Below are 21,391 nucleotides of genomic sequence, written 5' to 3'. Positions count from 1 at the left end.
TAAAAATGATTCCAAAGCTGAGCTTTAAAGTCTGGTGAAATCTAAGTAAATTGTACAAATACAGACTCAAAGCACTTCAAAGCATGGCTTATAAAAACCAACATTGTGTTACATTTCTCCATTGAGTTCAGAGATTGCCAAATTAATGATGATTTTTTTCCTCCTGATTTGTAAGAGTTACCCTGGGACCTACATTTCTGTGTAAAACCAATGCAGCACTTATTAATAATGAAAGCAGCTCTAGGGCTCCTTCACCATGGCAGTAAAGCTCTTGTCTGAAACCAGAACTGTTTCCTTTACACTTTAATGGATTAGATTTAACTTTCTATATTGCTCAATGCAGTTTCACTGGCATATGCATGCTTAATGAATATTTGATGGTGACTATGACTGCACATAAAGTATCTCAGTGTCCACAGGAAAATGATAAAACATTCTAAGGTACAGTACTCTAATAAATCTATACATACATACACACACACACACACATATACATGTACATATATATAAATTATATAAAAAAAGAGGAGTCATGCCTTTTCATACTAATACTTTGTGTTAAGAAAACTGGAAATAAAAGATATAAGAATTAAAATCTATTTCTAATATGTGCTAACAATCAATATAACATTTCTATATAATATTGTGCTTAATCCTAACCATAATCCTATGGATTGGGTATTGGAATTCCCACTTCCTGAATCTAAGATGCCATCAGTGTGTGATGAACCAATATTTTACATATCAGTAGGAAAAATTCAGCCAATGAAATTATGATATGTCATATGTAAGACATACCCTGATTTTAAAAAAGCCAAAATGTAAAAATGACATACATCTCAAAAATAATAATAACACATGATACTGATCAGAAAATTCACTCAAGGCATATAGCCAGTTACAGCTGTGGTCAAGACAAACCATCTGTCCACCAGAGATCCTTGTTGCCCTTCCATAGTGTAGCATTCCTGTGCAGAAAAGGCTGTCTAGTCGGAAATGACATTTTCCACATTCCTGAGTTCTGACCAAGAGAAATGTGGCACATTCGATGTTGTCACTTCCAGACCAAAGTAGTAAAGAAGCACAAGTCCTTTTTCCATCCTCTCTCTTAAACTCTTAGTTATGTTAAGGCCCAGGATGATCTTAGAAACTACCTGCTAAATATGGAAAAGCTTCTGTGTCAGCCCGAGTCCCTGGATGACTGCAAAGGACAGAGCACGCCTCTCCCCCCACAATACCCCTAAACCCATCTTGCTTAAAACAGAGACTCCACATCTGCCTGGACATGAGCAATAAGTAAACTTTTATTGTATCAAGCCACTGTAATTCAGGGCTGGTCTGTTGTATCAATTGGAATTACTCCACATAGAGTAGCAGAATTAGAATTTGAATGTAAAGTTCCAATGCCTGGGTTTACACTGTGGTATCACGCAAAGACAAACCTTTAAAGTTACCCCTTCCAAAATAAACAAACAAAACAAAGCAGGCATGATTGCTTCATTTTAAGCAGATTTCATCAGCTGTTTTGAAAGAATGGGCAGAAGTCAATAGATTTAAGAATGACAAATTTCAGAGAAAAAGTCCAGAGAGGGGCAATTAAAATTGTGTGGATATAATAGCACAGAGGTGAGAACAAACAAACAAAACAAAAAATGAGGGAGTTATTTTCAAAGTGGGAAACGGTGACATATGTGTATGCTCTCTCCTTTCTGTCCTGTTTCAGTTTAATACAGTTTCAGTTCAGGGAAAGAAGATCCAGGCACATGTTATAACCCTAGCCTACTAGGGGTATATGGGTGGTTCAGTGGGTTAAGCCTCTGCCTTCAGCTCAGGTCATGATCCCAGGGCCCTGGGATCGAGCCCCGAGTCGGGCTCTCTGCTTCCCCGTCTCTCTCTCTCTGGCTGCCTCTCTGACTACTTGTGATCTCTGTCTGTCAAATAAATAAATAAAATCTTTTTAAAATAAATAAATAAATAAATAAATAACCCTAGCCTACTAAATGGTTTACTCTCTGAAGCTAAAAATAGTCTTGTGACTTAGAAGAGCCTGAAGAAAAGGAAAGGGATGAAGGAGCAGCTTGACCGGTAATGGATAAAAAGGAAGGGAAGTGACAGAAAATGGGAGAGGTGACAAGCACAGGTTCTCCATTCAAGACAAAGTTACGAACCATGCCTTCACTATGTCTCATCCTAGAGTTGGTGATCTTGGGCAATCATTTAACCTCAGGGTCACTTCTGTCAACTACAACGGTACCGTAACAGAATGTACTTCACAGGTTCTTATGAAGAGAATGCGAGACAATGCATGTACGAGGCTCATTCTATCCATGACAGCATGCTGAATACTAGTTGTTACTCCGCTGGCAATCATTATTAATCATTAGCTTCCTCTCCCACCTCATACAAATAGCCAAGTATGCTTTTAATGTAAATCTCTTCTACAGATAGAAAGTACAATTCCTTAGGAGAAAGTCTGCCCTCCGCTATGAAACCCACTGAGGTTAAGAGCCTGAGGAAGTTTCGGCTTCAAATGAACAAAACAACAACAACAATAACAAAAACTGTTAACATGCCTTGAGGGAATGATGAGAAGGGAAAATATAAAGGTATGTTTGGTACATGATACCTCAAACATTAGTTTCACTTTATTGCTTACATAAAAATAGCCCTTTTTTTCACTTCACAATATAATAAGAAATAAAAAGGAGAATAGTACACACAGAAAACTTACCCTTTGTTTTTCATTTGAACCCTTTTTATTGGTTTCTTTTTTGCTTTCATCTTCATATACTAGAACAAAGTCGATTCTTCGCTGACCATCATTAAAAAAAAGGGAGTTGGGTTTCCCATTAAATTCTTCCTGTGTGGGGAAAAACAAATTTTAACATAATTTTAAGTGTCCATTTATAGGTGTTTATTTTCTAGTTTTAATCAGTACATCAGTGTGTTTATAGAGAAAAAGAAATCCATTGCTAGTTGCTTAACCAAGAGGTCAAGGTCACCATGATCTTTGCAAGCATAGCGTGTTCTAAGTGAAAGAAGTCCTTAAATTAAGCAGTTTAGGATTATTCTACAAACACATGGGAATTTATCAGTATTTCCTGTGTAAACACAATCATCTCAGAATTGTTCCCTCCTCGAGCAGCAAAGGAGTTACTACTTTGTAAATAAACACAGTAACCAGAGGTACCTATCTGAAGGAGAGAAGTTTAGTTTCTTCCTCTTTTAGGAAGAAAAATCAAAGACAAAGCACCGTTCATGAAAAATCTCATCCTTCTTAACCATATTTTCTAACCTTCCTCATGGGATCTCACCACTTCACAGAAAGTACCACTTTATAACATTAAACATAACACCAGATGACGCTCTGATAAACACAAAAGCTACAGAGGTTGTTGGTATTTGTTCCTGAATCCACAAAAGATACACTTCCTTGCCTAGCAAATAAAACAAATGACCCCAGCGACAATCATAAATAAGTGAGTCTTTAGTTTAGAGCTTAAAAGACTTATGGCTTAAAAATAAATAATGGTGCCACACAGACCTAACAGCGTTTAAACAATCTTTCTTACCATGTGGATTTGAAAGGAATTGTTTTAATTTGCTCTAAGCAAAGACTTGGGTTTGTGTTTCTCACACAGTTTGTGGGGACACTGATGTGAATTCTGTTGCTGTTGAAGAATCAGACTACTTTTTAACTGATATGTAACATTTCTAAATTTGTAACTTTTTTCATTAAAAACTCATGGGGGGATGGCATTTTGTAGTCATTTGGTAGAACCGCTTAATCCCTAAATGCGATTAATTCTTCTCTGTACTTTAGCATCAGTTCATACAAAAATCACTGCCCCTTCTTCCTTTCCTTCACACTTCTGAAGAGAGACCTTTTGCTGAATGTATACAAGATACTTGTCATTCCTTTCTTTTCCACCAGGGAGCGGGTGATGGTTTATTTGCCTGCAGTCACACCGCCTGCCACTCAGCGGGTTGCCTCACCTGTGGAGCATGTGCTGCTGGTGTAACCTGATTCCACACACCTTCACACCGGTCACACTTCACCAGGGATTCTAACCACCAGCAGTGTGACGTCCCCAGCCTGAGCATGATGGGGCCAGGACAACAGACACATCCTTGCCTTAGGCTGGGGCCACTACCGATTCTTTTATTTACAATTTCAGCTCTTTCACACCCATCCACTGTAAAAGTGTTTCAAGCTATACAAAAGTGCTAAAGCCCTGTCTTTTTCATTTCAGCCACAAAGTCCTTTGGGCTCCTTCCATTTCTCTTCCTTTCAATAAAGATGTCACTATTGGTGACAGCCAGGGTGGCTGCTAGGGGAAAACTTTGTGTAGAGGGGAAAAAAAAAAAAAAAGAAAAGAAAAGAATAATTTCTTCAGAATGACAAAGGGAAGCAGAGTTGGGTGGAAGGGAGTCACAGGAACCTGGTCAGCATTACAGATGTCTGAAAAGTATACAAAAGCCCCTTGTTCTCTGTAGCCCACGTTCTGTTGCCTTTGGTGGCAGCAAGCCGGACGCACGGACGTGAGGGTCCGAAGCATGAGACCCGGAAGGAACACCACATGGCTGCCCATGGCTCCCGGCACTCTCCTGAGCACGGCCCTTGCTTGGCCACACAGGCCAGAGGGCAGCTCCCAGGTAATCTGGTCTGTATGCATGTCTTTCATGGGTGACAGAAGACCATGGCCCTTTGTTTGGAGGAAAGCCTCAGTGACTTGGCATCAGCCGTCTGTATGAAATAACTAGGTCAAACTCTGATATGGTATTACTGGAATGCAATGCCAGGGAAAGGAGGCCAGTTTTCTGCTGCTATGAAATCCAGGTTTCCCATCTCTTGGCAGCAGATTTCCTCCTAGGCAATTGGGAAGAAGGAGGAATCAATGCAGGGCTGGAAAGAATAGGTTACAAACAAAAAAATCTGGCCTAAATTTAGGAACAAAACTGGTTTTTTTTTTTTAAAGGCTCAAGTTTTCAGTAATAATTCTACTACAGCCCTAACTCACCCAATAAGACATTGAAATAACAGAGAATTAAAAACTAATTCCTCTCCTAAAGTTTTGCTTTAATGAAGTAAAGTTTTAGTAATCTCTCAGGATAAATACTGATAAACTTGTTTAAAGAACGACTAATTGTTCAGTGATGAATTAGTCTAGTCCTGACCTCTCTGCCTTTCTTGGTCCCTACTCAAAACCTGATCTTTATGCTTTCTGACCAAGTCCAATGGCGCCAAGACAAAACACAAAAACCCTGAAAGCAGACATTATTCTGAAGAGGACATCTGGATGGCCAACAGATAAATGAGAAGATGCTTGTTGCCATTCATCATCAGGGAAATACAAATCAAAACCACAATGAGATACCACCTCACACCTGTCAGAACAGCTAAAATGAACAACATAAGAAACAACAGATGTTGGCAAGGATGTGGAGAAAGAGGCATCCTCTTATACTGTTGGCAGGAATGCAAGCTGGTGCAGCCACCCTGGAAAACAGTACGGAGGTTCCCCAAGAAGTTAAAAATAGAGCTACCTTAGGATCTGGCAATTGCACTATTAGGTATTACCCAAAGGACACAAAAATAACCAATGCCCTCAATGATCCCGAGGATACTAGATTCCACCAATCGAACATTCATTTACTCCTTGGTGGCCACGTGACCTAATGTTGTACTTTAAGTTAACGGCTGCAGGGGTTTAAAAAAAATAACAACCATATTTATTGGCCATTATATCAAAACCCATGCTGCCAGCCACCGAGGAACAGGGGACCTGACCACCTCTGTCTTTGGCTGTTGCCTTTGACATTTCACGCTTGGGATGCAGAGGAGACGTGCTGGTCTGAGCAGGAAGAACCTGGCTGCGGAGAAGAGGAGAGCGGATAAGAAGGGAGGTCCGGTGTGATCCATGCACATGATGTTATCCAGGCCTCCCTCCTCTCAGCTGGCTTCTTGCCTTCTTTTACTTGTGGGGCGGATCCTTCAACAAAAGAGCCCCAGAGGGCAGGATCTGCCTTAACCAAATCAGGATACAAAATGCAAGCAGCAAAATTCTGTACCCAGTGCTTTTAAGCTAGAGTTGTGAATTTAGGAACTTGAAAAAATTTTGCTATTGGCAAAGGGGTACGGATGGGTACGAGTCCCGCCCCAGGATTCAGTTAAGGCCTCTGTACTTACTACAGGACAAGAGACTGAGAAAGAACATCCTATTGGACAGAAAGACAAGTCTAAGATGAGCATCTTCCAGTAATTATTTGGTAGGATAACTTCTCATAAGCCATCTCTGGCTTAAATAAGGCCTTAGCCTTCTTGATGAGGAGCTGCTGGTACATGAAGGGTCATACGATGGTGAGGTCTGTCTTCCAGGTGGAGAAAGAAGGGCTGGGGGAAGACAGGAGCTGGGGAGCCGCCGTGTGAGCGGCACTGCTCTGTTCTAGGTGAGCGGCCCATCTTACTAAAGCAGCCTCATGCGATCCCTGTTATCAGCACTTGGCAAGGCCGGGAAATAATTTGCTGCTAAACATTTGTCCAATCTCATCCTTCTCAAGTGTCCACAAATTGGGTCCTCAAATAACCCTGCCAAAACAAGACTGGAAGTCCTATTCCACAATAGAGGCATCTATTCCTAGAGCTTAAAATGCTGAATTTAAGTTATTTGTCCAAGATCTACATAAACAGCAGTCCAACTGGGACTTTTGCTCAAACTTTCATGTGTAAGCATGAGTGAAACCTTCCCTGGACAGCAAGTAATATCTGATTCTATGTCCAGAACTGTCAAATAGTCTATTCCCGATAGGGCTGTCATTTACTATGATACTGGAGAGTAGTCCAAGCTTATTTGGGTAATGGTCTCATCCTTTATAGGAAGCAGGATGCAAGAAAGATTTAATGCCTAACAATAATGGTTGAGGAATTACATCACGAAAAATAAACAGTATCAAAACACTCACACAACTAAAGAGCAACTGATATGTGAATGTGGAAAAAATGTGACTCTCTGCCATCTTTAAGACCAGTAAAACAAAGCTAACTAACTCCAAGAAGGACACAATAGGAAAAAAAAGCCAACTTTAATCACAGAGAGCTAAAGTGAATATATTGGATCTTCTAATTTTTCAGTCAACCCTGAATCCATGCACACAGCAAGTTCTAGGGAAATCAAAGTTCAGAAGCAAAAGCCTTTATGTAAGTATTTAGATCTCCCAAAATATGGAGCACAGTGGAATTTTATTTACATGCCATACAGTTACGAGATACACTCTGAAGTGTTCTCCCTAACTGTAGGAGAATTCCAGGAGATTCAAAGCATAAATAATAGTGGAACCTCTTTGCTTGACACAACTGTGTAGAGAGAAAAGCAACCAGGACAAATTCTTTTCTTCTATGAGATCTCCTCTTCTGTCTGCAAAAACAAATAGTGAGAAAATGCAAAGTAGAAAGAAAAATGCCAAGCCCTACCGGTATGGAAGGCTTGATGCCGAAGGCAGAAAGACTGGTATTGTGGAAAGTAGCGTGGAAAAGAGGAAGTGACCTGCTCACAGGGATAAGGAGAAGTACATGGACACACACGGGAGCCAAATCAGAAGTCAGGTCAGTTAACTGGTGTCTTGAAGGGGATGAGCGAGCATGTTTTTGACTGGACTCAGGCATTCAGGAACACTAAAGGGAAGGAAGTCAGCAGAAAGAGGGTCCGTTCCAGGAGGAAGGCATATCCAGAATAAGGACTCTGGTTAGTTTCAGAGTCAAGCATGTCAGAATGTTCCACAAAGATCCCTTGATGGTGATGCTGTAATGATCCAGGTGTACTCAAGATCAACCCAGAATATTTGTACACACCAGTCTCTTTTCCCACTCTGTTAACCACGCTATTAACTTCCGAAGGCCTGTGGCCACGTCTTGTTCACCGTGAGTTCTCTGCTGAGCCTTGCATATAGCATGAGCTCAGTTTACTTTTTTCTTAGGAAAAAAAATTACCTTTTCTCCCCTATGATAAAAGTAATATATACTCAATTTAAAAAATTCTGAAGATACGGAAGAGTAAAAAGGAATAAACAGAAGTCATTTGTAATCCCACCTCCCAGAGCTGAGCTGAGTTTAGTATTTTGGAGTAGATCCTTTCAGGTTTTCATGCGTGCGCACACACTAACCAAAACGGTACCATACCCTACATACTGTTTTATAAACATCTCTCACAGACATTTTTCTAGCTTGATCTAAAGCTCTGTGTCATATTTAATCACTACAATATAAACATTTCCTCTGCTGATGAACACATAAATTGTTTCCAATTTGCTGCTTTTATAAACACTGATGCAATGAGCATCCTTGTATATATGTATCTGTGCACATGTTCATTGACTATTTCCTTGGGCTTAATTCTAGAAGATTTTAAGTGGCACAGCCTTTTCAGAAGCTTTTGACATATAGGTCACTAAACTGTCATTGTAATATTTATGATAAATGAATACTTGCACCAGCAGAGTAGGAAAATGCCTTTTCCACCCTCACTAGATTTGTTATTTTCACTTTCCCCATGATCGTCAAAATATCTTTTTTTCATTTGCACTTTTTAATTAGAGAGTGCCAACATTTTTATGGGTACTGTCCAACTGAATTACTGCTTTTGTGAAATGCCAATTACTATTCTTGACCTAACTGAATTATATTATTATTTAATTCCTATTCAGTAGATTCTCTTGAGTTTCACTGATGAGATCCTAAAGACCATACAGGCAAATGGGGCAAGTGGGTAAATGGTAATATAGAAGGGGCCCATAAAATTACCAAGTAAGTCCCAAAAGGAAAAGGCAGAAATATTTTAGGGTATGGTCCATCAGTCGTGGGTTCAACGATGTAGACATGTTTTCCGAAATTTCAGACATTGAATTGGAATGTGCTATACCAGTTTTAGAGATCCTTGCCCCAAGCTGACATACTTTCCATTATAGTTTATATGCCACCTCTGTAACTACCAAGTAGCAGTTATATATTTTGACTCAAAAATTTCCGAAAAAAAAAATTTTAGAACTTAACACTTACTTAGTCCATAAGTGATCTTTGTTACAGGCACTGGTAATTGGCTCTAACTTGTTCCCAAATAGCTGAACTTATGGGTTTTAGTTATTTCTCAACGGGGATAGATCCAGTTCACTTATAAATGCTCACTAGATTGTGTCATGAAAATGACGCTGCTGCTTCTGGGTTTTTGGTTATACCCACAAGGGAACATGCGCATGCCAACGGGTTGCTCATTTGGTTTATGCATTTTGCCTTTGTTTCCTTTTGCTTGTGTTAAAATAAACTCTGGAGTTCTATTATTAGAACATCACATTTCAGATGCTGGGTGAGTATAAAGGCATAATGCCTTAGGCATAATTACTGTTAAATATTCCCCTCCAGCCCATGCCAAGGAAACAGTAGTTTCATCAAATGAAGTTCTCACATGACTTTATATATTCTTCAAATTTCTGAACCAAGCTTGAGGAAATATGAAAATAGAACTTTTAATGACCTTTTTAAAGGAGAACTTCCTTAAAAGGAGTTACGTAACTAGAGTAGATAACAGGCTTTCAGAAAATTTGCAGGGAGATGCTCATAGAAGGCTCCTCCCAGGGCACGGGCTCTGTGTGAACCTTTTCCTTAACCCTGTGGTAAGAGCTAGGATTGGGATTTTCAGTGGCATAGCAATACATATTTTTTCTCTCTCCTGTTTTTCCATACACTTTCCAACCATTTTAAAACCTCTGGTTAGCGTTCCTTAATGGTGATCTGTGAAAAGAGGAATAAGAAAAATCACAAAGAAAAAGACAAAAGTGTGAAAATGCCTATAGTGGTTGTTCTCATGCTTTTCCAGAAGCAGCCATCACTGGTCTACACAGTTCACATCTGATAATGGTAACACTGGTGAAATGTGGGTGAGATTAAGCTGTAAATATTCCCAATAAACCTGTAGAAAGATAAAGTGTGAGATGTGATAAAACAAGTCAAGTGGTATAAGGCGGTAGTTCTGAGAGGCAGCGATTATCCTCCTGGAGGCTGACCTCTGAAGGTTTCAATATCCCCAAAGTATCCTGCTTTTGCTTTCATAACACATTATGGATTTAACATTCTTAAACATGTTTTGAATCTATTAGAATTTTCAGTTTGTACTACCTCTTGAGGAAAAATGTTCTAAAGGTTTCCCACCTAGGCAAGATGGTTGTCCTAATTACACTTTTTGGACCTTTAAGAAAAAACTCCCAATCTTATATTCTGGAATCCATTAGAACCAAAAGAGTATTTGGACCAGATCCTTGATGATTTAATGGGCTTTCACAATATTCTGTCCACAACTTTAAGATCATCAGCCTTAAGAAACAATGGTTTTCCTGTGACTTTATAACTACAGGGTTCCCCTCCACCTACCCTCCTATTCCTCTCAGTCAACCATATTTCAAGTGGCTTTCACATATCTAGTTTCAGTTCTCGGAAAACTAACTGGTTATGACTCAAAAATATTCACTGGTAGTTCTCATTCACCAAATCCATTGCTGTGAACCATTTCCTTTTCCTAGTCACCTAAGTCACATGTGACCTGGATTACAAGTCCCTGAAATTTTATGCTTTTGAAAGAAAATCCTCCCTCATAGAAGGTGATTATAATCTTAGAATGAACAGAAAACAGGGTTTCAAACTGGTTATTCAGACTGTCAAACTGCAGATGATATGGAAGAAGGTAGCACTGGGGGTGTAACCAAGGCAACAAGTCAAGCTCTTTCCTAGGCTCCTGTCCAACTCCTCTTCCCAGGCTCCCTTAAAGTTACAATCCGTCACTCCCAGAGGCTCTTCATCTTTTACAGAATGTTGCTGTTTCTCATCTGAGAACTGCCCTGGGTTATTTTTAGCTTTTCAGCTGCTCAGAGTTTGCAACACAAGAGTCCTGTCATCAACATTCACTCCCTCAAAGACTGTTATGTCCCATATATCCATGGGCCATAATCTTCTCAGACTACTTCTCTGAGAATTGGTGTTTACAAGCTCATTCAAAGCAGGAGGAAGAAAAAGAAATCAGAGCACCCAGTGCCCAGCAAAGCAAAACAATATGACAACACCTATCAGTTGGTTAATGTTTTATATAAATATTACCTTCTCTCCCTTGACTCACAAGCATTTACAGGAATGGCTATTCTTTGTGGTATGAAAACGAGGATGCATAGATGTTTCCAAAATAAAACTTAAAAAAAAAAAAAAAGAATAGGACTAATTTAAAACCATGGCACAAAAATGTTTGAAACGGACTATAAATAAAAAAATAACACTTTACAAAATCTTCTCCCGGCCAATTGTTGGGAATTTTCAAGAAGCAAAGTGCTCTGATGTAACATTTTTAGATAAACCTTATACCTATTAATAAAGGTCACTTTAAGCTTTTTATACTCTAAATTTTCTCAAATACAGTACACAATATTTTTTATATCTTTTAAGAGGTTACTGAACATCACTTAGCTGCTATTATTATTGTTATTATTGTTATGATGGAGGTAAAAATGAACAGACCCCCAAATGAGAATACAGAATATGCGCTTTGTTATTCAGCTGAGCCGATTTCAAAACACAACTCTGCTACATACAAAGCAGTATGCCTTTATGTATATATTTTATTTTTTTAAAACTATTTATTCATCTGTGAAAAGGTGGAAATCAAAGAAAGAAATGCACGGTTATTGTGAAGATTAAGAACAATGATACATGAATAGCAACAGCACAGCGCCTGGAACACGGTAAAAGCTCAAGAACTGTGAGTTCTTCGTTTTCTCTAATGCGTAACAGTTCTTTGTTAACGACCAGCTGCCATGGGTGCATTTACATACTCCACAGTCACTAGGAATTTGCACCTGCTTCTTGCTTTTCCTCTCTGCCATTAATCAGATTATGAAGTCATTTCTTTTGGTATCACTTTAACTGTTTTTAATAGGTATTTCATTATACTCTTATTTGCTGCTTCTCATTTGCTTTGAATTGGACAACCAGATTAATGGAATTTATCGAATTTCTTTGAAATTTAATATTGGTGCTTTGGTTTTGGACATCAGAGTCTTTAGTTTTCTTAAAGTTCTGAGTAAAAATGTGACTGATGTAGAGTGCCCTATCCTGTGAGTGAACAAAATATGTGAAGGGTTAATATATTATCATGACACTATATTCTCCCTGTGATATACTGATTTATAAGAAATATGTATTTTGCTATTCAGATGACCAAAATCTCTTTCTCAGATGTATCTGGTCTTCATCTATATGTCCTGCAGAGGTTTCAGAGACATACAGGTGAAATGGGTGTCTTCTTATTAATAAAGATGACTTCTGAACCCTACCCAAGGGTATGGGACTGGCTGCCAGGAAGACCAACCATGTAATTAGAGGGCTGAAAATGTCAGTGCCCTCCATCACCTTGGAAAAGGGTTGGAGTTTGAATCAGCCAATGACTTAGCCAATCATGGCTATGCAATGAAGCTTCCATAAAAACCAAATGGCCAGAGAAAGTAGAAGGAAGAAATGTACTAACTGCTGGGACAACTGTAACTGTTGTGATTTTAACATGACACTTGGCACAAAGCCTCCTGGCAACAGGGTGAAAAGGAAATGTGTTCAATGATCCAGTTCTTATTATCAGAATGAAAAGAAGCATTCTGATTTGGGTGGGAGGGAAAGGTCTCATGTGAGACCTTATATAGAAACACACAGTTTTTGTCCATTTCCCTAACAATGTCCTTGGCAAGGAATTGGGGTTATAAAATACAATATGCCAGTAACCTTTGACTTTTTCTTCTTTAGTTCTCATATTGCCTCCACCTTTGAAGCAATTAGTCTACATTTTACCCTGTTCCATCTATTGCCAGCTTTCCAGGCTGCATTCTTGACCCTCACAAACTAGATTGCTATTAATATTCCAATCAATCTCCTTGCATCCGGTTGTCCTGTTTGTCAAATTCACCTTCTACACTTCTACCAAACAGATGGTCCTAAACCAACATGTTCAAGTAGCAGGATTCAAAAACCTTCAGTTACTCCCAATGACCTCTGGAAAAAGTGTAAACATTTCCAGTGGGTATTCAAGAGCCTTCATAATCTCATTTGTCATAGATATCCTAAATATACATATCAATTATATATATATATAAATTATACATATAGATGTATTTCATAGATAGCTATATATATCCTATCAAATATAGAACAAAATATATCCTGTATTTTATTATCACTCCTCATCCCTAATCCTCCAACTCAACCATCCTTTCTCACCAGTGTTTTGGCTACATCACTATGCTTCTCGCCTCTACTCCTTTACTTACGTGACATCCCCTCCTAACGTCTCTTTCCCTTCTCTTTCCCACCTATCCAAAACTTAGTTCTGCTTCAAGGTGGAACTCCATTCTTCTCTCATGAAGCCTCCCTGACAGAAAGTTCCCATTTCTCTCTCCCTCACTAGGCTACTGTCAATACCAATGGGTGGGTGCATTCCAAATTTCTGAGACCCCTTCAAGGGACCCATGGGGCCACAGCTATTTTTCTAATGCTAAGATTTGATCTGTCTTCTTCACTGTGTTAGCATCTGCAAGGATGGTGCAAAAGCAGTTGGGGGGGGTAGGTAACATTGCCAGAGTCTTCACACTACTCAGCGGCAGAACCAAACTCGACTAGTGGTCTTTATACTCTTCAGCACCACATACAGTAGAGCCACTTCCCTTAAACATGTTCTTCATGAAGCTGTAACAATGACTAACTAAATTAAATCCTGACCCTGGAGTACATGGCTTTTCAATACTCTGTCAGAAGAAATGGAAGTCCCCATAAAGCACTTTCTGATGCACACTCAAGGAAGATGCTTGTCTGGAAGAAAAGTGCTTGTATAATTTTTGAATTGCCACTTGCTTCCACAGATACCACTTTTACTCTACAGATGACTGACACAAAATTCAAGTTATCTAGACTTGGGTATTTGGCAGATATTTTTCCAAAAATGAACAAAGTGAAACTGTCATTTCGGGAAAAACAACTGACAATATTTACTGGTAATGATAAAATTCCAAGCAAGTATTAGAATTTAGGACAACTTGTATTCACCACTGTGAATTTGACAGCTTCCCAATATTCATTAGCATTTCTGATGAGACTGGGTGTGTGTTAACAAATGTCATTTTTTTTCATATTGTATAACGAAATGGGTCAACATTTGTAAGAGCTGCTTAACTCAGTGAACCAATATTTTCAACTGTTCTAGGCATGTGATAAAAATTATGCTTCGGTAAAGATCCATTCAAAATGCAAGGCAGGCTTTCAATAAACAAAAAGTTTTTCAATATGGTTTCACATTCTACAACCAACCTTTAAGATGCTTATAACCTGCCAAGTTTTAAATTGGTATCAAAGAAGAATACCCACAATTACCTGAAAAGATTTAAAAACTCCTCTCTTGGGGCATCTGGGTGGCTCAGTTGGTTAAGCATCTGTCTTTGGCTCAGGTCATGATCCTGGAATCCCAGGATCAAATCTCACATCAGGCTCCTTGCTCCACCAGGAGTCTGCCTTTCCCTCTGCCCTTCTCCCTGCTCATACTCTCTCTCTCAAATCAATAAGATCTTTAAAAAAAAAAAATCTCCTCTCTTTTCTGACTACCTACTGTGTAAGGTTGGATTTACTTCATATATTTCAACCAAAACAACATATTGCAATTTTTAACTGCAGAGGTAGATATGAAAATCCACCTGCCTTCTCGTAAAGAGAGTTGTAAAATACATAAAATAATGCCACTCTTCCTACTAATGCCTGTTTTTGTTTAAAGAAAAGTTATTTTTCACTAAAATATTTTATGTTAATGTATATTGGGTTTATCATTGGTTATGTTTAAGTAAATTAATTAACTTTTTTCAGTTTTAAGTTCTATTATAGTAAGTATCAATATACCCACATAAAAAAAGCTATTTGGGGTCCATACTTTACTAACAGTGTGAAGCGTAGGACTATGAAGCCTTTAGAACCACTGTTTTATACTACTCATTCTGGCTCTTAATTTTGCATTATATAAATTATAATAATAGTATGATAAAATACCTATATATGTCATCTTACTATTTTTATGTATACATACTATCATTTTTATTGGATTATAACAATGAAGGACAGAAACCTGTTTTTTGGTTTAACCTACAACCCCTAGGAAAATAAGCCAATAGACACTTGCTAAATTGACTTGAGATCACATTCGAGTACAAAGTGTTTAACAGAACCATCTTATTCAAGTTTTATAAAGGTTCAGTCTCGTTGGTTTCTAAAAGTTGCACCAGGTGGCTTTGAAAATTTAAGACCACATTGCATCCCAAAGCAGTAGTCAGATTCTGTATTCCATTAATGTTTTTAATGGTTATATTGTATTCCACTGAAGTAAACTATTTCCCTCCCCTCTTGGCACATAAGGTCCCCACTACCTGGAACCCCTCCCTTTCCCTGCCTAACCTTCTCTGTCCTCCCCAGCTAGCTTGAGTCTCCTCCTTTTATACTCTCAGAGCATCTTATATTTGTCCTTATATGTCACCTCTCACAATTTTAATTGTGTAGTTATTCATGTAATTATTTGATTAATGTCTGTTTCTCTCACTAGAATATATGCCCCAAGGGATATTTCAGTGATATTTCCCAATAGTACTTGTTTAATAAGGTTATAGAAATATTAAGTGGATAAATATTATTAAGTAAGTCCATTGAAATTAATTAACCCTTTATTCTGTGATATTTCGTAATGTTACAGATAAAGCAACAGCAGGCAGGGGGCGGAGGTGGGGCGGGATTCCATTAGCCATCACAGAAGAAATGAAATTTTCTGATTTCTCCTTTTAAGAAATCAGAAATTTTCTGATTTCTCCTTTTTAGAGAACAGATGGCGGGTGGCAAAGTGGCCATGGGAGACTATGAAAGTCCAGGGAAGAAAGACAGGGAGGGACCTAGTCTGAGGGGGTAGCAACAGAAATGAAGACAAAGGGACAGGCAAGCCATGACTTACACTTAGACACAGCAGGACGGAAACAATGTCAGGAGGATTCTGAGGTTTCTAGCTTGAGCATCTGAGAGGATGGTGAGTATATTTACCAAAACACACAAAACTGGAAGAACAGCACAGTTAGAAGGGGAAGACTCCTAAGACTCTGTGAGATTTCTGAGTGGAGAGATCAAGGCCTGAGGCCGAGACTGTGAGTAGAAACCTGGGAGCTGTTAACACAGAGTCCTGTGGTAACTGGAGCTAAGGGAGGGAGTGTGAGGAGAGCCAACCAGAAAAGATGAGCTTGGGAAATCTGACCGACCGGAAGGGCTTGGGCAGACAAGGAGGGGAAAGCAAGAAGGTAAACAGGTGGCCAACCGTAAGATTATCTTGGGTTCCTTCCCCTTCACTTCCCAACTGCCTCCCTTCATTTCCTCTTCCCACACTGCCCACCGGCCTGGGACTGTCAGAGTGGTCCACTAACTGGACTGCTCGCTTGCTTCTCTCCTTCCAGTGCCTTCTGCATGCTCCAGCCAGACTGCCATCCCATCCACGCTCTCCAGCTGCACTGTCCAACACTACTAGCTATTAATTACTAGCCCGCGGAGCTACTGCATTCACAGGAATTAAAATTAAACAATTAAAAATTCGGTTCTTCGGTGTCACTAGTCACATGGTAGGGTAGGTCATCAACAGGACATGACCACTGGTTGACCCTGGACCTGGACCCCAGCAATCAGAGGCTCCTCACCCCCTCCTCTGTCTTTGGAATGTGCATTCCATTCACCTTCGCTGCTCCGAGAAGCTACCCCAAGGACATAGCCTTGAGATAGTGATGGGGAATTCAGACCATCTGGTCCACATATATGACTGAACACAGTTAAGGCTCTATATAAACTTCTAAGATTCTGGCAGGTGGTGGGGGTGTGGGGCGGTGGTGGAGATCTAACTGTCTTGAGGCTGCCTAAGATAAGCCTTGTAAGTTCCCTTGCTTATTAAACCTACCACCTCTAGATCTGGAGTGGCCTCTTTCTTCAGTCTCTCCTTCCCGTCACACATGGGGTCAGTTTCAGATTGTACTCAGGAAGGTCCGGAGGAGGTTTGGAACAAACACCCCACTTCAAGGGTCTCCACAGCCAGACATGGCTAGAAGGCTACGGTGTCGGACATCACAGAGATAGCACACTTCAATCATCACAGAAAATTCTGTTGGGTAGTGTGCTATAGCATTGCTTTGTCTTTTCAGCTCAAAAGTTCAAAACCTTGATCCTTGGTCCAATACTGCTACATTCGGCCTTCAACTGTCTAACTTCATCTCCTCCCACTACCCTAGATCAACTCTACACTCGATACACACTGGACACTCCTTACTCATCCCCACCTCCAGTCACGGGTTCGTGCGGTTAGGAAACCCTCCTGTACTACAGCCACCACAGGTCAGGTTTGTGTGTCAGCTTGGCTAGTCTACAATACTCAGTTATGCAGCGGAACACTAATCTACGTGCTGCTGTGAAGGTATTTGGTAGACATGGTTAACACATACAGTCAGTTGACTTTAAATGAAAGGTTATAATAATGACATACTTCTATTATAAAATGTATGATACAGGATGCCTGGGTGGCTCAGTCAGTTAAGCATCTGCCTTTGGCTCAGGTCATGATCCCAGGGTCCTGGGGTCGAGTCCTGCATCGGGCTCTCTGCTCAGTGGGGAGTCTGTTGCTTTCTCTGCCTCTGCCTCTCCCCCTGCTTGTTCTCTCTCTCAAATAAATAAAATAAAAATAAAAATAAAATGTATGATACAAGCCATTAAAAAAGAACACTCTTAATGACTTAAATTATCTTAAATATTTACATCACAAACTGGTAATTAAAGGAGCAGCTGCCCTATAAAATATTCAGAGCCTGGCCGACTGTTCAGGTGGGACACTGGTCTTCTCCTACCCTGAGACTGGGACTTATACCGTCGCCCTGTGGTTTTCTGGCCTTGAGATTTGGTCCAGAATTCACACCATTGGTTCTCCTGATTCTCAGGCCTATGGGCTGAGACTGAAAATGTGCCACTGGCTTTTCCTGGGTTTCCAGCTTGCAGATAGCAGATCATGGGACTTCTCAACATTTGCAATCATGTAAGCTAACTTATATAATAAATCTTTCTCTCTCTTGCTTTCTCTTTCTCTGTATGTATATATGTATGCACACATGCATCTCTGCATGTGTGTGTGGAACAAAAAGTCTGGCAACTTTCTCACTCAATGCTCCTACAAAGATCATTGCTTTTACCCGGGATTAAAATAGTTCCAATCACTGAACACTACATTAGAAACTAATGATGCACTACACATTGACCAAGTGAATTTAAATTTAAAAAAATAAAATAAAACTAAAATAAGAGGAAATTTTATTTTATTTATTATTTTATTTTAAAAATAAAAGGAAAGGTGATTCTCCTCAATGATCTGGGTGAGACTCACCTCATCAGCTGACGGTCTTTAAAAAGAATAAAATTATCCTCAGGCTTCTCTGAGATAAAGAAGTTTTACCTTATGGCCTGTAGCAGCTACACCCCTGCCCCCCGAGGCTCCAGCTGGCCCTTCCTGCCACCATGCTCTATGCCTTGGGCTCCACACTGCATAGACAAATTCCTTCAAGTAGATCTGCTTAATAAATCTCTGTTTATAGGGGCACCTGGGTGGCTCAGTGGGTTAAGCCTCTGCCTTCAGCTCAGGTCATGATCCCAGGGTCCTGGGATTGAGCCCCGAGTCGGGCTCTCTGCTCGGCAGGGAGCCTGTTTCCTCCTCCTCTCTCCCTCTGCCTGCCTCTCTGCCTACTTATGATCTCTGTCTGTCAAATAAATAAATAAAATCTTTTAAAAAAAAAGTTGCTTTAAAAAAAAAACTTTGCTTATATATAGATACAGATATATATGTACACATATATACACACACAACTGAATGTGCAAATACATGTGTGTGTGTATGTATATATCCTACTGTTTTCTGGACTGGAATACCTTTCGGTACAGATTTCAGCACCTGGTGAAATATACCCTTCAGGGCTGAGCCATTTACCACTAGCACCTTCAAAATTACAAATGTGACTTTTCTAAGATAATGGCTCTTTTTTTTTTTTTCCCAATTTATTTATTTTCAGAAAAACAGTATTCATTATTTTTTCACCACACCCAGTGCTCCATGCAAGCTGTGCCCTCTATAATACCCACCACCTGGTACCCCAACCTCCCACCCCCCCACCACTTCAAACCCCTCAGACTGTTTTTCAGAGTCCACAGTCTCTCATGGTTCACCTCCCCTTCCAATTTACCCAAATTCCCTACTCCTCTCTAACAAGATAATGGTTCTTAAACGAGGCTGCACGTTAGAGTCACCTTCATAAACTTGTTACAAACATAGGCAGGTTCTAACTAGAAGCAAGATTAGCAACAGAAGGCCAGCTTGGACCTTCAGTTTTTAAAAGAGCTCTCTAGGGAATTCTGAGGCATGAACAGAGCTGAGAACCAGGACCCTAACCGAACTCCTCTGGGCTTTAAGTGCTGCTGGAACTCCTCAAACACCGCACACTGCCTCATGATCTTTCGTTCAAACAACTAATCAGCATCAGTTGCAGGACTAACATTTGTCAGTTATGAAGACATTGTAGTGCGTAGGGGACAGAGGCAACAGTGGGCCCACTCTTGGCCTTGAGGGGAAACACTGAGATATACTGCTTGGTATTCCTTGCAGCACATGGATTAATAAATATTAAATGAATGAATAAATGAAAATTTTAAAGCAAAATTTAGTGAAGCTGACGGTGGTTTATTCAAAATAGTGCATAATTTAAACAGCTCTTATTTCTAGTTCAATTGAAAATCCTATTAGCAAGTGTTGGTAAGTGCCTGACATATTTATTTATTGATAGACTGTACTGTTGGTATTTTAGAACATTGCTGAGTAGGATTAATTCTCACCCCACAGATAATTTGGTAGATACCCCATGCCTATAACTACTTTCCTAAGAGGCCTAAAAAATGCCTCTCTGTGTTCTTATAAGGGGAACAGAATTGACTCCTGATACCAGCACAGTCTGAGCTCGTTTGAAGGGGAGGGGAAGGGAGGGGGACGGAGGGGCTGATGGACACAGGGCTGTGGTTACTGTGAGGCTGGCCAGCCTTGTACCTGCAATCTGTGTGGTCAAGTATAGACGTCCATAAATGTTAGATAAGATTTCTACTGTATTATTATTTTATGAATATGCTTTTAAGATGGCTAAAATACTTTTCCATCACTGTGCAGTCACGGAACAACACCCCAGTGAAGGAATCTGCTGATTTTTCTGCTTTTTCACATGAGGAGACTGAGTCCTAAGAGAAAAAGCGACTGGCTCACAGGGGACTGAGAGCAGAACGGCACAGGGACAGACGGCTTCTAACTCCCTGGAATGCCATCTTGTGCTCAGCTTCCTGGGGGACTTTCAGAATGACTTTCTTTTACAAAAGAAAAAAAAAAAATTTAAGTAAAAACACTTTTCAAAGTCTCAGAAGTACCTCCTCTCATTCACCTCTCTCTCTCCTTCAACCTTTTTATTTCACAAGACAGTATATTCACTTTTTAAAAACACTTAAGACTACCGAAAAACCATGAAATGCTGGTGACACCATTAGAATCCCTGAATGATCTGTCAAAAGTATCATTATGTGTTTTTATTTTAAGGGAGTTGGACTTAGCAGTCAAATTTTACTCCAGCCACAAGTATGGTCTTGACTTGATATATTCTAATTCATACTAATATTGTAAAGATCTATATTATTGCTTTGCTCATTATAATTAATGAAAATGCTCTTTGGTAGTTATTAAAATCTGTCAGGTCACATTAATCTACATTTCAAAAAGTAACTTGGGAGAAGGAACTATAAATGCATTTTCCTTTTAACAGAGCTGTTGGAGTTTTCTGGGTAAAAGCGTATCTTACCGTGTTTGGTTTGGTTTTGATTTTTAAACCAGAGACAGACTTAAGGAATACGTTTGCAGCTTAAAGATGTACTTTTTATTGTTATTTGTCAAAATAAGGAAAGCTAGGGTTAACTAGTAGGACTTCAGAAATAAAGGGATTTTAAATCATCTTTCCAAAGCCCTTAAGCCTTCCAAATTAATTACAAATTCAAAATACGTTCGGGAGGGGGGGCAGCTACAGTTGAAATCCCACAGGTCTCTCCTTCTCTCCTTTTCACTTTTCCAGGAATCCTGTGAATTCATTCTGTGTATAGATTTCTGCCAAGTTCTGTGTTTCTCTTTAAATTTTTATTACAACTTCTTCCATTACTGCTGGTTTTTAGGTCATGGCCCAGTCAGGTTATTTACCAGCAGAC

General features: G+C 39.6%; 1 protein-coding gene across 2 annotated transcripts in view; it reads right to left on the bottom strand.

Moving 5' to 3' along the window:
* ANO6 (anoctamin 6) overlaps nt 1–21,391 on the bottom strand; it is a 181,633-nt gene that overhangs the window by 70,703 nt on the left and 89,539 nt on the right. For both annotated transcript variants that reach the window (XM_044227537.1, XM_044227538.1), the window contains one exon: nt 2,732–2,860. In XM_044227537.1, coding sequence (XP_044083472.1) covers nt 2,732–2,860 — 129 coding nt within the window. The remainder of the gene's footprint in view (nt 1–2,731; nt 2,861–21,391) is intronic.

Source organism: Neovison vison, chromosome 12 (genome assembly GCF_020171115.1).
Source record: "Neovison vison isolate M4711 chromosome 12, ASM_NN_V1, whole genome shotgun sequence".
NCBI classification, from domain to species: Eukaryota; Metazoa; Chordata; class Mammalia; order Carnivora; family Mustelidae; genus Neogale; species Neogale vison.
The sequence above is the reverse complement of the archived record's forward strand: the minus strand, read 5'-3'. Positions and strand labels throughout refer to the sequence as shown.